Source organism: Opisthocomus hoazin, chromosome 12 (genome assembly GCF_030867145.1).
Source record: "Opisthocomus hoazin isolate bOpiHoa1 chromosome 12, bOpiHoa1.hap1, whole genome shotgun sequence".
Lineage (NCBI taxonomy): Eukaryota > Metazoa > Chordata > Aves > Opisthocomiformes > Opisthocomidae > Opisthocomus > Opisthocomus hoazin.
The window spans coordinates 28,252,772-28,264,221 of NC_134425.1; the positions used below are offsets into that span (position 1 = coordinate 28,252,772).

Genomic DNA, 11,450 nt, shown 5'->3' on the forward strand with positions numbered 1-11,450 from the left:
GGCCATGCTGTCCCACCGGGCACGGACCAGCCCTCTCTTGCCACTCCTACCCACAGCAGGGCCACTGTGGGGCACCAAACCTTCCCCAGCCTTTGGCAGCACTCTCGGCTGGTCCCTGCGCTGGAGACGCTCTGCTGGAGCGGTCGCTGTGGAAAGCGTCCTCCGCTTGGTGCCTCCAGCTCTGCGGTCGGGGATCCAGCGGCCCTCGGGTGAAGCCGTTGTGCGTCTCGGCTGTGCGAGGCAGCACTCGGAGTTCGTAGCCTTGGCTTCTGACTTCCCCGTGTGGAGCAGATGGAGGAGGGGTCTGCTCCCCTCCGAGATGCCCATTGAGGCGTCATCGGTGTCTCCGCTTAGCGGGTGGGAGGCAGGGGTGGGAGGCAGGGCTCCCCAGACGGCCCCTGCACGTCTGGTTGGGGCTGGGGGAGCAGCGTCAGTGGGGCTGGGGCGAGACGCCGGGGTGCGAAGGGCTGGGGAGCTCTGCTCGAGGCAGACTCCAGCTCCACCATCCCGATCGGGGCTCTCCGGCCGCAGGGAGAACGCCGAGAACATGTATTTCTTCTCCGACCTGGCCCTCACCCTGAACGAGCCCGAGGAGCGAGTGGCCCCGACGGACAGCCGGCTGCGACCCGACCAGCGGCTGATGGAGAGCGGCCGCTGGGATGAGGCCAACGTGGAGAAGCAGCGGCTGGAGGAGAAGCAGCGAGCCGTGCGCCGGCGGCGGGAGGCCGAGGCCGTGGAAGCCCTGGAAGAAGGTGAGAGATGCCTTGGGACGCAGCGAGGGAACGCCGCGGGGGCTGGGGGGTGAGGGCAGGACCCTGCGTCGGCGCAGGCGGCCGAGGACGCAGCGCTCAGCCCCGCGTTTGCCCCCGGCAGGGAAGGACTACGAAGGCTACATCCCGCTGTGGTTCGAGCGCAGGGTGGACGCTGTGACGGGGGAGCTGATCTGCGTCTACAGGGGAGGCTACTGGGAGGCCAAGGAGAAGCAGGACTGGAGCGCGTGCCCCGACATCTTCTGAGCTGCTCGCCCGCGCCGGGGAGGCCGGGCCGGGCAGAGGACAGTGAGGACACGCCGGCAGCGTCCCGCCGGCTGCTAGCCGTGCAGGTGCACGCGCGGAGTCGATACCTGCAGAAATTTGAAAAGGAAATCGAAACAGGGATTCCAAACCTATTTTTTTACGCACTAATAGATAGCATCCTTTTTTTTTTTTTTAACGATGGCTTTTTCAGCGCCTAATGAGGACCGAGAACCCGTGACTGGTTTGTTTTTAGCCTAGCGTATTTATTGCGGTCGGGAGTTGCTGCCTCTACCTTTCAACGCCTCGGCTTGGCCAGCTGAGACGCCGACTTCCAAAGATGCTCGTGTTGTGGGGATGCCGTGCACTGGTGTGAGCTCTTTTCTTTGACGTTTGTTTTCTGCCCCCTGTTTGTGCGTGGACTTTATGGAGTTATTTTTAAAAAAAAAAGTCTGCTCCTGGTTCAGGTTCCTGCAAAGATGGACACGACCAGCTCCGCGTCCTGCTCAGAAAGCTGCTCCAGGGGCGGTGGCACTTGATCCTGGAGGCTCTTGGTGGATCCCACAGTGCCCAGTCATCCCAGTAACACCAGTTAGGCTATTTCAGCTGGTGAACTGGTTTTTTTTTTTCTTGACTTTTTTTTTTGTTGTTGTTTTTTAAAAAGAAGTGTGTGAGCAGATTCCCCTCGGTCTGCTGTGTTCAGTCAAAGTTTAGGACTGTCTTTAACACGAAGCTGCGCGGGAGTGATGTAAGTGAGGTTTGGTTTGGTTTTCCTGCAACGGCATCCGCAGGGGGAAGCGGCCTCGACTAGGTCGGGAGCGCCCGGCAGACCCAGCACAGAGAGGTTGGTAGCCTAGCAGCGCTCCGGGGTCCGTGTGCCCGCGCTCTCCCGCTGCGTCTCGCCGCAGCGCGGGGCTGGCCGGAGCTGGGACCTTGGTGCTGGGTCTGCAGGCAGCAGCTCTGCGCTGAGCTCTGCCCGCGGCCGGGCGGCAGGGAGGGAGAGGAGGGAGGGGATGCTGCGGAGCTGCTGGGGCGCAGCCTCCCCGGGACGCAGCCCTGCTCCGGGGTCTCCCCGTGAAGCCGGACAGGTCTGGTCGGCATTTCCCCAGCACGGGGGACTGCAGGCTGAGCCTGGAGGGCACCCGCAGCCCCGTGCCCAGCTCCGCGCCTGCCCTCCCTCCCAGGAGCAGTTTCAGGTCATCGCTGAGCAGGGGGACCCCCACGTCCCCCGCGCACCCCTCCTGCCTGCCCTCGCGGTGCTGCGACCCTGGACCTGCCAGGAGGAGCGGAGCAAGCTGGCCGGTGATCAGCAGACCAGGAGCGAGCGGTGCTGGGGCACCGGCCCGCAGGCAGGCACCGCCGGCACCCAGCGCCGGGGGCGAGGACAGGGGCGGCAGGACCCCAAAGGTGGGATCCGCTGGACCAGACGGTGTCAGGGAGACCCAGGCACGCCTTTGCCCCGTCAGATCTCATTTTTGATGTCGTCTTCTCCGGGTCTTCGTCGTATCGCGCTGGCTGCTCCCCCCCGGGGGCCGGAGGCCACCCGCAGCCGGACTGGCACCCCCACCTTGGACGATAATTAGCAATAATGAACTTGGGGGCCGTGGTAACTGGAATACCCAGGCTGCTCGTGGGACGTTTGTGCAATCAGGTTCCTCAGCCATCCGTCTCCTCCCGGTCGACTTCTCCTCTGGCGCCTCCGTACCCGCTCCCACAGCAAACCGACGCGTGCGTAGACGTAGAGCCCGTAACCCCAACAGCAGCGAGTGGCTGGCGGGGTGGCGACACCCCCTGAGCTCGATGTACCCCTTCATCTTATTTATTTGCTTCTAATTTATATATATACATAAAATATATATAAAATTATTTTGCTTAAATTTCTATGGTACACAATAGATGAAAATAATGAAGACAGAAGCGTCTGTCTGAGTTTTTGTGGCACGAGTATGACTGCGCTGGGCTTGTCCTGCAGCCAGCGCGTAGGGGGGCGGCGACCGAGTAATTCCCGAGGCCGAGAAGCAGCGTTTGGTTCCGAAGCTGGATGCGCTCGTGGTCCAGAGACATTCCCTGCTAGAAGCGAGGCATCTGGCGTTCGAAGGGCGGTCTGCCCCGCGTCCGGGAGCGGCTCTCTGGGTGTTCCAGCAGCCGGTCCCAGCCCCTGCCTGCGGCTCTGCCCGTCGCTCGGGGAAGCGGCTGCAGCTCTGCGGCCATCCGGGCTGCTGCGCTGGCTGTGGGGTGCAGCCTGCGGCGAGCTGCCGGCGGTCCCGGCCCCGCGTCATGCGCATCTCCCGCGTCTCTCGCCGTCCCAGCTGAGCCGAGGATGCTCCACAGCAAGGCTGGGTCCGTGCCGGCGGCTGGCGATGCGCGGCCTCGGTCGGTCTTGTGAAACGGGCTAGGAATGGAGCTCTTGGCAATGCCGCGTTTTCCCGGCTTGCTTTGCCGATGCGAGCGTTGCCCGGGAGCTGGGAGGGGTGAGGAGCTCCGGCACGGGCTCTCCCCGGCCGGGATCCCGGCGCTCCGGCGGCAGAGGGGAGCGGGGAGCGGGACGCTGCTCCATGGGTGCTGGCAGCAAGGGTCCTGCTGGGCTCTGGGACCCAGGGAGTCCTCTCTGATGTCCCCCCTGTCACTGCATCTGTCTAGGAACCACCATCGCGGACCCGGCGCAGCGCAGGGGAGCGTGAGGAGCACCCCCCAGAGCAGAGACCCCCCCGGTTTTTAGGCTAATTGTAAAAATCGCTGTATCTTCCCGAGATCGTCTAGCAGCAGCACTTGATCAGAGCAGCGTCCCCTGGTCCTTCCGTGCCCCCCGCAGAGGAGCGCCACGTCGTCCCGCTGTTAACGCTGCTCAGCTGCTTCTTTTTGCACACTCTTGTGAGTGATCCCTCTTCTCCTACGCCGTGATAAGACTTGGATCTGGGAGTCTGAACAGCCGCAGTGCTGCGGTGGTCGCTTGCTCCTCAAGGCTGCAGGTGGAGGTCCCGGAGGAGCCCCAGGGTGGGCACGTGGTGGGTGGCAGGTGAGGTGGTCAGGGAAGGGACCACAGGAGGTGGCCTGGAGGAGGAGACCTGGTGGGGAGATGGGGAGGTGGCCTAGGGAAGGTTGTCCAAAGGAGGAGGTTGCCTAGGGGAGGAGGACTCTGGGAGGTGGCCCGGAGGACAAGGAGGTCCAGGGAAGAGGCGGTTCAAGGTTCTTCAACGAAGGAGAAAGATCGGGGTGGGGGAAAAGGTCCAGGGAAGGTGGCTTGAGGAGGGGGGAGGGCTGCAGGAGGAGGTGGCCCAGTGGAGGTTGTCCAAGGCAGGAGACGTCCAAGGGAAGGTTTCCCAGGTGAGGAGGTCCAGGAAAGCAGGAACATGAGGGGTGGCCCAGGGGTAGGTACCCATGGCAGGAGGTTCTCCAGGAGAGAGAGCTTAGAGGAGAAGGAGGACCAGGGAAGGAGTTACCCAGGGAGGGAGAAGGGCCAGGGGAGGACAGCATCTGGGAGGAGATGACCCGGTGGAGGCTGTCCAAGGGAGAAGATGGTTGCCCAGGGAGGGAGGAACAGAAGAGGTGGCCCAAGGGAAGGTGCCCAGGGAAGGAGTTTCTCTGGGGACGGTGGGACGGAGATGGCCCAGGGCACGTTGTCCGGGGCAGGAGGTGGCCAAGAGGAGGTGGCCCAGGAGAGGAGGCTCTGGGCGGGGGCTGTGCCGGCGAAGCCCTGGGCAGGCTGAGACTGGCCGGCTGCTGCGGCGTTGCCAGGTGACAGCACACACAGCGCCGTCTGTCTGTCCTGCCGTCCGTCTGTCCTGCCTCATGTCCTGCCCGCCCCGGCACCACTCGGCCAGGTGAGTATGGGTCGGGGCTGGGCTGGGGGCCCCCCGCAGCGGGACCCGCTCTGCCGGTGCCGGCAGCGTGCCCGGTGACGCGGAGCCTCCCTGCCTGCGCTGCCTGCGGCCGTGGGGCGCTGGGGCCGAGGGCCGGGCAGCTCCCGGGCGCAGGAAGCCTGCCAGTGTCTGGGGTTTAATGAAAGGCGAACCTCCATGCCCCGCAGCCCTGCCCGTCACCCCTGCGGCGTGGCCCTCAGCCTGGCACCGCGGCTCCGCGAGGTGGGTTCTTGCCGTGTTCACTCTGAAGCCTAATGAGTTCGTGGGGTGTTCTAGAGTGTCACCCTCTGCTTGCATTGCAGGCCCGGGCGGCGTGGCAGGCGTGGGGCTGGAGGAGGCCGTCTCCGCGCGCCGGGAAGGCAGCACGGCCTGTGCAGGTGCCTGGGCTCCCGCGCTGCCAGGGACGGGCTTGTCCCAGCCGCTCCGTAGCGGGGCAGTTTGCAAGCGCAGGGTGCCAGAAGCCAGGGCTGCGGCCTGCTGCCCTTCCTGCCTGTCCCCACAGGAGTGTGTCCCCCCGAAAACGGGGGATTTCCCCCCCCAGGGCTGTCAGACCTGCTGCTCTGTCCTGAGCGGCAGCGCCGCTTTCCTCCCCTCTGCGGAGCGGGGCGCGGGGAGAAAGCTGGGGTTTGCGGGATCCTGGGCAGGGGGACGCCGGCACCGTGGGCTGGACCCTGCCGATCCCCGGCTCAGCCAGGTGCGGGTGCGGGAAGGGGCTCACGGCGCGGGGCCAAGATGTTGGGGTGCAGCGGGAGCCCGGGGTGCCCCTGCCCCGTCCCGCTCCCCACTGCCCTGCGCCATCGCCCCATGGCCCCGCTCTCCCCCGCAGCGGCACGGCAGCGGGGACGGTGCCCTCTGTCCCGACGCCTTCCCAGACGGCTCCCGGGTGGCTGGTGAGTGGGGACGGGGGCTGCGGTGCCTGCTTGGCGCTGCCGGGCCCCCCCGGGCCAAACCCTCCGGCGGAGCGCGGCTGGCTGTGGTAGCGGGCGCTGATGCTCAGGCGCAGGATTCGGCAGCGACCGCGATTAAATAGATGAGCAGCGCAGCACAGAGACCAGAACAGCATGCGCTGGGAGAGCGAAACCCTGCTCTGGGGACGCGGGGCGGCGGCACCGGTGGTGCCAGGAGGGGCTTTTGCCGAGCTGCGAGGGTTTGGGGTCGGGACCCTCCCGTCAGGCAGTGGCTGCCTGATTTTTGAGATGGAGGAGCGAGCGGCGTCCCACCCGCGTGCCCTGCTGCGCCCACTGCTGCGCCGGGCTGCCGCCGCGACGCCCGGGGTGTCCCTCAGCGTGGAAAAGTACCCCAGTTTAGGGAAAACTTCAAAAAAAAGTATGGTGTGGCGGCTTTTGCTTTGGGAAGTGGTTGAGGTTGGGGATCTTGCTGGCGAGGGCGCAGTGCCTGAGCTGTTGGTGCGTCGGTGGGCACCGAACGCTCCCCGGGGAGAGCGGGCGCTGCCGGCACCCCAGGCTGGCGCGGGGGCTGATGGCTCCGCTCTCCGCAGCGCTGGCGGGACCCCGTGCCGGGTGTCCCCGGGGTGTCGCCAGCCCTGTCCCACGGTGCTGGGGGCTGGCTCGGCCCCTCGGCTCCCGGCCCGGGGACCGCAGCAGCTCCAGCTCCGTCTGCACGGAGGACTTGGCTGCCCGGTTTCTGGAGGACATGGTGGAGCCCCTGCTGCTCTCCAAGGAGGAGCCCGATGGGGACGTCCCGGCAGAGGGAGGTGGTCCCGGGCAGGAGGGGTCCGTGTTCCCCGCAGAGAGAGGAGCACAGGTCCGGCGGCAGTCAGCGGAGCGGCCGGGCAGGCGTCCGTTGCAGGGCAGGTCTCCACCGCTGACGAGGAGGGAGAGCCTGGAGTCTCTGGGCGCGAGGATATCCCGAATGAGCCGGAGCGATGCTCTGGGGACAGCCTCGGTGGGTCCCCGGGCAGCCCCCTCCACACCGCCGGCCCTGGCCCGGGAGGACTCTCCCCCCCGGCGCTGGTGCTCCAGGGAAGACCAGTTGGCCATCGGCTCGCGTGGCGAAGGCTCTGCTGCTGGGCATCCCTGGACAGCCCCTGCCGTCGCAAGGAGGGGCCCTGCCGACGGCCGTTGGGCAGCGTCCAGCGGTGCCGGGAGCAGGGGACGTCCCGCCGGCCAGCCCCCGGCGCTGAGATGGCCGGAGCCACCGGATCCCCGGGGACGGCGTGGAGGGGCCACCAGCCTTGCTCTGGGTGATGCGGAGGAGGAAGGAGCAGGCAGCGGGCGGAGGAGAGCTCCCCGCACGGCTCCCGGTGAGTCTGGGCTGGCCCCAGGTGCTGGGTGATGCTGGAGGAGGAAGGAGGACCGGGACCGAGCCGGGGAAGGGGCATGGCTGGGCCGGGGACCCTCTCCCTGGGCCGGGGTGTCCTGGTGTGTGCAGCGAGCTGCGTGCGGGGCACGGTGGCAGGGTCCAGCGCCCGTCGCTGGTGGGGTTTGTCGGTGCCGTGTGGGGTCCCAGCTGGGAACGCCGCATTTTCCCCACAGGGGCCGACACAGAGGGGTCCCGTGGGCGACGCGGGAGCGGGACGGATGCGTCACCCTGCCCAGGACGAGTGCCGCTGCCTTGGTCCCCGTGGAGGAGCCAGGAGGGAAGGCGAGAGCTGGGACCCGCTGCCGAGGGGTCTCGGAGCCAAAGGGACAGAGCCAGGTACACGGGGGGCTCCGGGGACGGACCCTATGCCCACGGGTGTCTGCTGGTGCCTGGGGAGCAGAAGATGGCCCGAGAGGGTCCTGGACCCCTGGCGCTGGGTGGGGAAGCCGCGGGGTCTCAGCCTGCGGAGCCGGGGAGTGGTGCGGATGGGGACGTCGGTGACGGTGACCCCGTCGCAGGGCCAGCGCGGCGGTGCTGGCGCACACCCAGGATGGCTGCCGTCGGGACCCCGGGGACCTGGCGAGGAGGACGGTGAGGTGACCCTGGAGCGGGGCCGGGCACGGCTGGGGGTGGCAGGGGACAGGCTGGGGGTCTTCAGGTGCGTGGTGCTGGGGTGGGCTGGGGGACGGCGGGCTGCGGGGGACTGTGCTGGCCATGGCCGCCGGCTCTGCGTCGGGAGGGACGAGCGGCACCACTCCGGGCACCGTGCGAGGGTCCTGGGAGAGGCGAGGACGTGGGAGGTGGGAACGGGAGATGTTTCCTTGCAGTCCGGGCAGGGGCAGAGAGCCTGTGCGGGCTGCGCGCAGCGGCTGGAGAAGGACAGAGGGAAGACGTCGGCTTTGCAAGAGGAGAAAGCGGAGCTGCAGGAGGTCGGTGCCCTCCTGGCTTTCCCGCGGGCGCGGGGTCGTGCCGGAGGGACCCCGGGAGGGAGCACGTTCCTGGCCGGAGGCTGAGCCCGTGCCCCGGTGTGTGCGGCCCGTGGGAGGTGCTCGGGGCTGCCCAGATGCCGAAGGAGCCAAGCGAAATTTCTCCACAGGGAGGTTTTATTTGCTGGAGTTTTTAGGAGCAGAATTTGTTGGGTAAACCTCTCGTGTGGGTGTGCGCTGGCGGGGGCTGTTGGTCTGTGGGTCCCAAGGTCCCCAGAAAGTCCCGGCAATGGCAAAGGGAAGAACCGGGGTCCTGGGCGCAGGCAGGGACTGCAGCCCCACGCTGAGGACCCTTCCCCAGCAAACCCCAGCTCTCGCTGGGGGTCACCAAGCCCTGTGCTGGAGCAGGCTGAGGCGGAAGCGTCCTGGCCAGGAAGGCCCCGGCGTCCTGCATGGAGCCTGCCCGCGGGCAGAGCCTGCCTGGCGCTGGGGTGGAGGTGGCTGCCAGAAGGGCTGGCGTGACCCCAGCTTCTCTGCAGAGGCTGCGCGAGCTGGAGCATCGTACCCGCTCCCTCCTGCAGCAGAGGCGGGAAGCCCTGCACCGGCTCCGCGTGCTGCTCCAGAAGGAGAAGGTGGAAGCCCTGCGGCAGCTCCGGGAGGCCCCGGAGCAGGTCAGGGGAGGGAGAAGGGAGTGGGTGGGGACGCGGGGTAACTTCAGCTCCCCAAAGCTGCGTTAACTGCCACGGCTGAACTCGGATGGCGGCTTGGGCAGGGAGGGGGAGCGGCGCTGGGGAGCACATCAGCCCAGATGTGCTGCTCCCCCGGGGTCACCCCGGCGTTTCGCCCTGCCCGTGAGTGGGGCTGCGCGGGGATCGTGGGGTCTGTCAGCGAGCCCAGCAGCTGGGGGTGCCTCGGGAGGGCAGGGGAGAGGAGATGCCCTTCCGGGAGCCTCCATGCTCGACCTGCCCTTGCCAAGCCTCCGCGGCTCGGCCCTGGGTGTCCAAGGCAGCTCCGGGTCTTTCCTGGCTGCAAGGCCAATGGTTTTCATACGTGAGGCTGAGCGGGCTCGGGGGGGAAGATCTGAGGCTGCAGGGGCTGCTCTCATCCGTCTCCATCCCGGCGGCTGCTCCCCCAGGAAGGGACTGGCGGGGGTGCCCAGCTGCGGCGGCCGGAGCCCCTCCTGACCCACCCACGGGAGCTGCTGGTGCCGGGTCCCTCCCTGGCTGCGGGGACCACCCCAGAGTGCCCGCGCTGGCACAGCCCACCCGCTGACGATGCCACGGGGAAGGGCCCTTCGCCGGCAGCGGTCGGGTGAGTCCCGTCACCGCAGGGTGCTGCGTGGGCTCCTCCGCTCCGCATCCCCGGGGCACCCTCTGCGGAGGAGCCGCTCGATGCCTTCGGGCACACCGGTCCTTCCCCTCCACCCGTGTCCCGTCTCCTCCAGCTCGTCTCTGCTCTTCGCCAGCCACGCGCTCCGTGTCCTGCGCAGCCTCCGAGAGCAAATCCGGCACCACCCTGGGGAGCTGCGGAGGGAGCCCGGGGACCCTCTGGCCGCAGGGGGAAGGTAATTTGGGGACGGGGGGGGGAGGGTCTCACCCTGCACGGCTGTGGAGCCAAGGTGGGCTTTGAGCGATGGTGCCTGACCCAGAGAGCAGCCCCGGTTCCTTGGGCTTCGCCGTCTGCCTGTGCTTCGCCCACATGCAGGAGCGTGAGCAGAGGCGGCAGCGAGAGCAGTGCTGTGTGGGGAAGGCAGCGCTCAGAGCCCGGAAGGAGCAGCCGAGCCAGGTGAAGCTCCAGGTCCTGCTCCGAAGCACCCCTCGCAAGGCTGGGGTGGGGGGCTTGGGGGGTGCTGGTGGCTGTTTTTGGGGGGGCTGCTCTGGCTGGGGTCTCAGAGACCCGCGGGGATGTCCCGCTCACCTCCAGGAGAAGAGCTGGGCACCACGGCACGGGAGGAGGTGCAGGGACAGCCCGGGGCAAGGACTCGCCTCCTGCCACAGCCGCACCCGAGGGACTGACCCAAAGCCAGCGAGAGGTGCAGAGCTCCAGCGCAGAGCGTGCCGAGGAGAGCTCAGCCCCGCCGCGGGGTCGGGCCGGCAGGGTTCTGCTTTTAACCTAGGGACCTTGGGCAGATCGCACCACCACCATAAATCTGTGTCCGGCAGTTAGAGAGACCGGGATCGTCGGCTGAGGGACCTGCCGGTGGGAGGGCTGTGGAGGTCCTAGGGAACCCCCTCCTGAGTTTGCCGGGATGGGGGGGGTCCCTCCACCCCTCGTCCCACCCTGTGGTGTCTCCTCTGCTCGCCTGGGTCTCCCACCTCCTCCCCCGGGACGCAGCTGCGGGGCTTGTCTCGCGGGCAGGGGGAGGTGGCATTTCCCTCCCTGTCCCACCACGAGGACACAGGTTTTCGTGGGGTCTGGCTCATCCTCCGCCATGCCAGAGGCTCCTCTGGGGCAGCGCGGGGCTGTTCCTTCCGCGTGCCCTCTTCCCGCTGGGCATCAGGGCTTCGGCAGGGGCTGTGGCGAAGCCCGGGCGTCGCAGGTGCCGGCGTGGTGCGTGCTCCCAGTGCCTGTAGCCGCAGAGCTTCTCCGAATTGCTCGTTAGCGAGCACGGTGCGGTCGTGACAGCTCTTGAAGCTGGCGAGTGCTGCAGGCAAGCAGGATGCGGCCGCGGAGCTGGGCCGGGAGCGCTGGCCCTGGGACGGCTTCGGGCAGCAGGATGTCGGAGGAGAGCTGCCCCGCGCGTGGGGAGGAGAGCGAGGATTTCTCGCGGTGTGTTACTGCTGTGCCTCCTGCCAGGGGAGGGGAGGGCAGCAGAATCGAAATGTCTGGATGCGTTCTTTCCAATTAAAGCCAAAGTGATTTTCATGATGTTTCTCTGCAGTGTTGGACTGGGGAGGTTTCTGAAATCACTTGCGACGCGCAGCCGTTCCCTTGCTGACGTTATGGCGTGACTTTTTTTCCCCTTTAAGTTTCAAAAGAGAACGTGGTGCAGGCCACAGTTTTTTCTGAAGAGCTTTTCAGTAAAACCCAAACGCTTGCAAGGCTCCGTGGCCGTCTGTGCGAGCGGCGGGCTGAGGGTCCTGGTCGTATGAACAGTGCTGGGGAAGACAGAACTGATCCTGCAGCAGAAGGTTGGCTCAGAAGCGGCTCCCAGATCTCTGAGTGATCACAGCAACGCTTCCATTGCCAGGAATTTTGCCTGTGGGGTTCCCTGTCTGCGTCACAGCCCTCCCCTCTTCCCTACCTGCGTGAAGTTTTTGACTCTGGAGGAGGCTGAAGACGTAGTGTGTGGGTGATGCACAGCAGTTGGCTTTGGTTTAGCCCTGGTT

The 11,450-nt window shown here is 67.0% G+C and overlaps 2 protein-coding genes across 2 annotated transcripts in view; both read left to right on the forward strand.

Moving 5' to 3' along the window:
- The window catches only part of OSBP2 (oxysterol binding protein 2), a 79,692-nt gene extending 76,813 nt beyond the window's left edge, over positions 1 to 2,879 (forward strand). The window contains exons 13-14 of the mRNA XM_075433569.1: positions 532 to 752; positions 874 to 2,879. Coding sequence (XP_075289684.1) covers positions 532 to 752; positions 874 to 1,016 — 364 coding nt within the window. The 3' untranslated portion in view covers positions 1,017 to 2,879. The remainder of the gene's footprint in view (positions 1 to 531; positions 753 to 873) is intronic.
- Positions 2,880 to 6,352: 3,473 nt separating this feature from the next.
- On the forward strand, positions 6,353 to 10,965 carry LOC142362815 (uncharacterized). The gene is made up of 9 exons (XM_075433437.1): positions 6,353 to 7,136; positions 7,369 to 7,531; positions 7,714 to 7,786; positions 8,023 to 8,124; positions 8,661 to 8,792; positions 9,257 to 9,432; positions 9,566 to 9,685; positions 9,826 to 9,906; positions 10,045 to 10,965. The coding sequence occupies exons 1-9, from the start codon at positions 6,353 to 6,355 to the stop codon at positions 10,235 to 10,237; spliced, it is 1,824 nt and encodes a 607-aa protein (XP_075289552.1). The 3' UTR covers positions 10,238 to 10,965.
- The last annotated feature ends 485 nt before the right edge of the window (positions 10,966 to 11,450 follow it).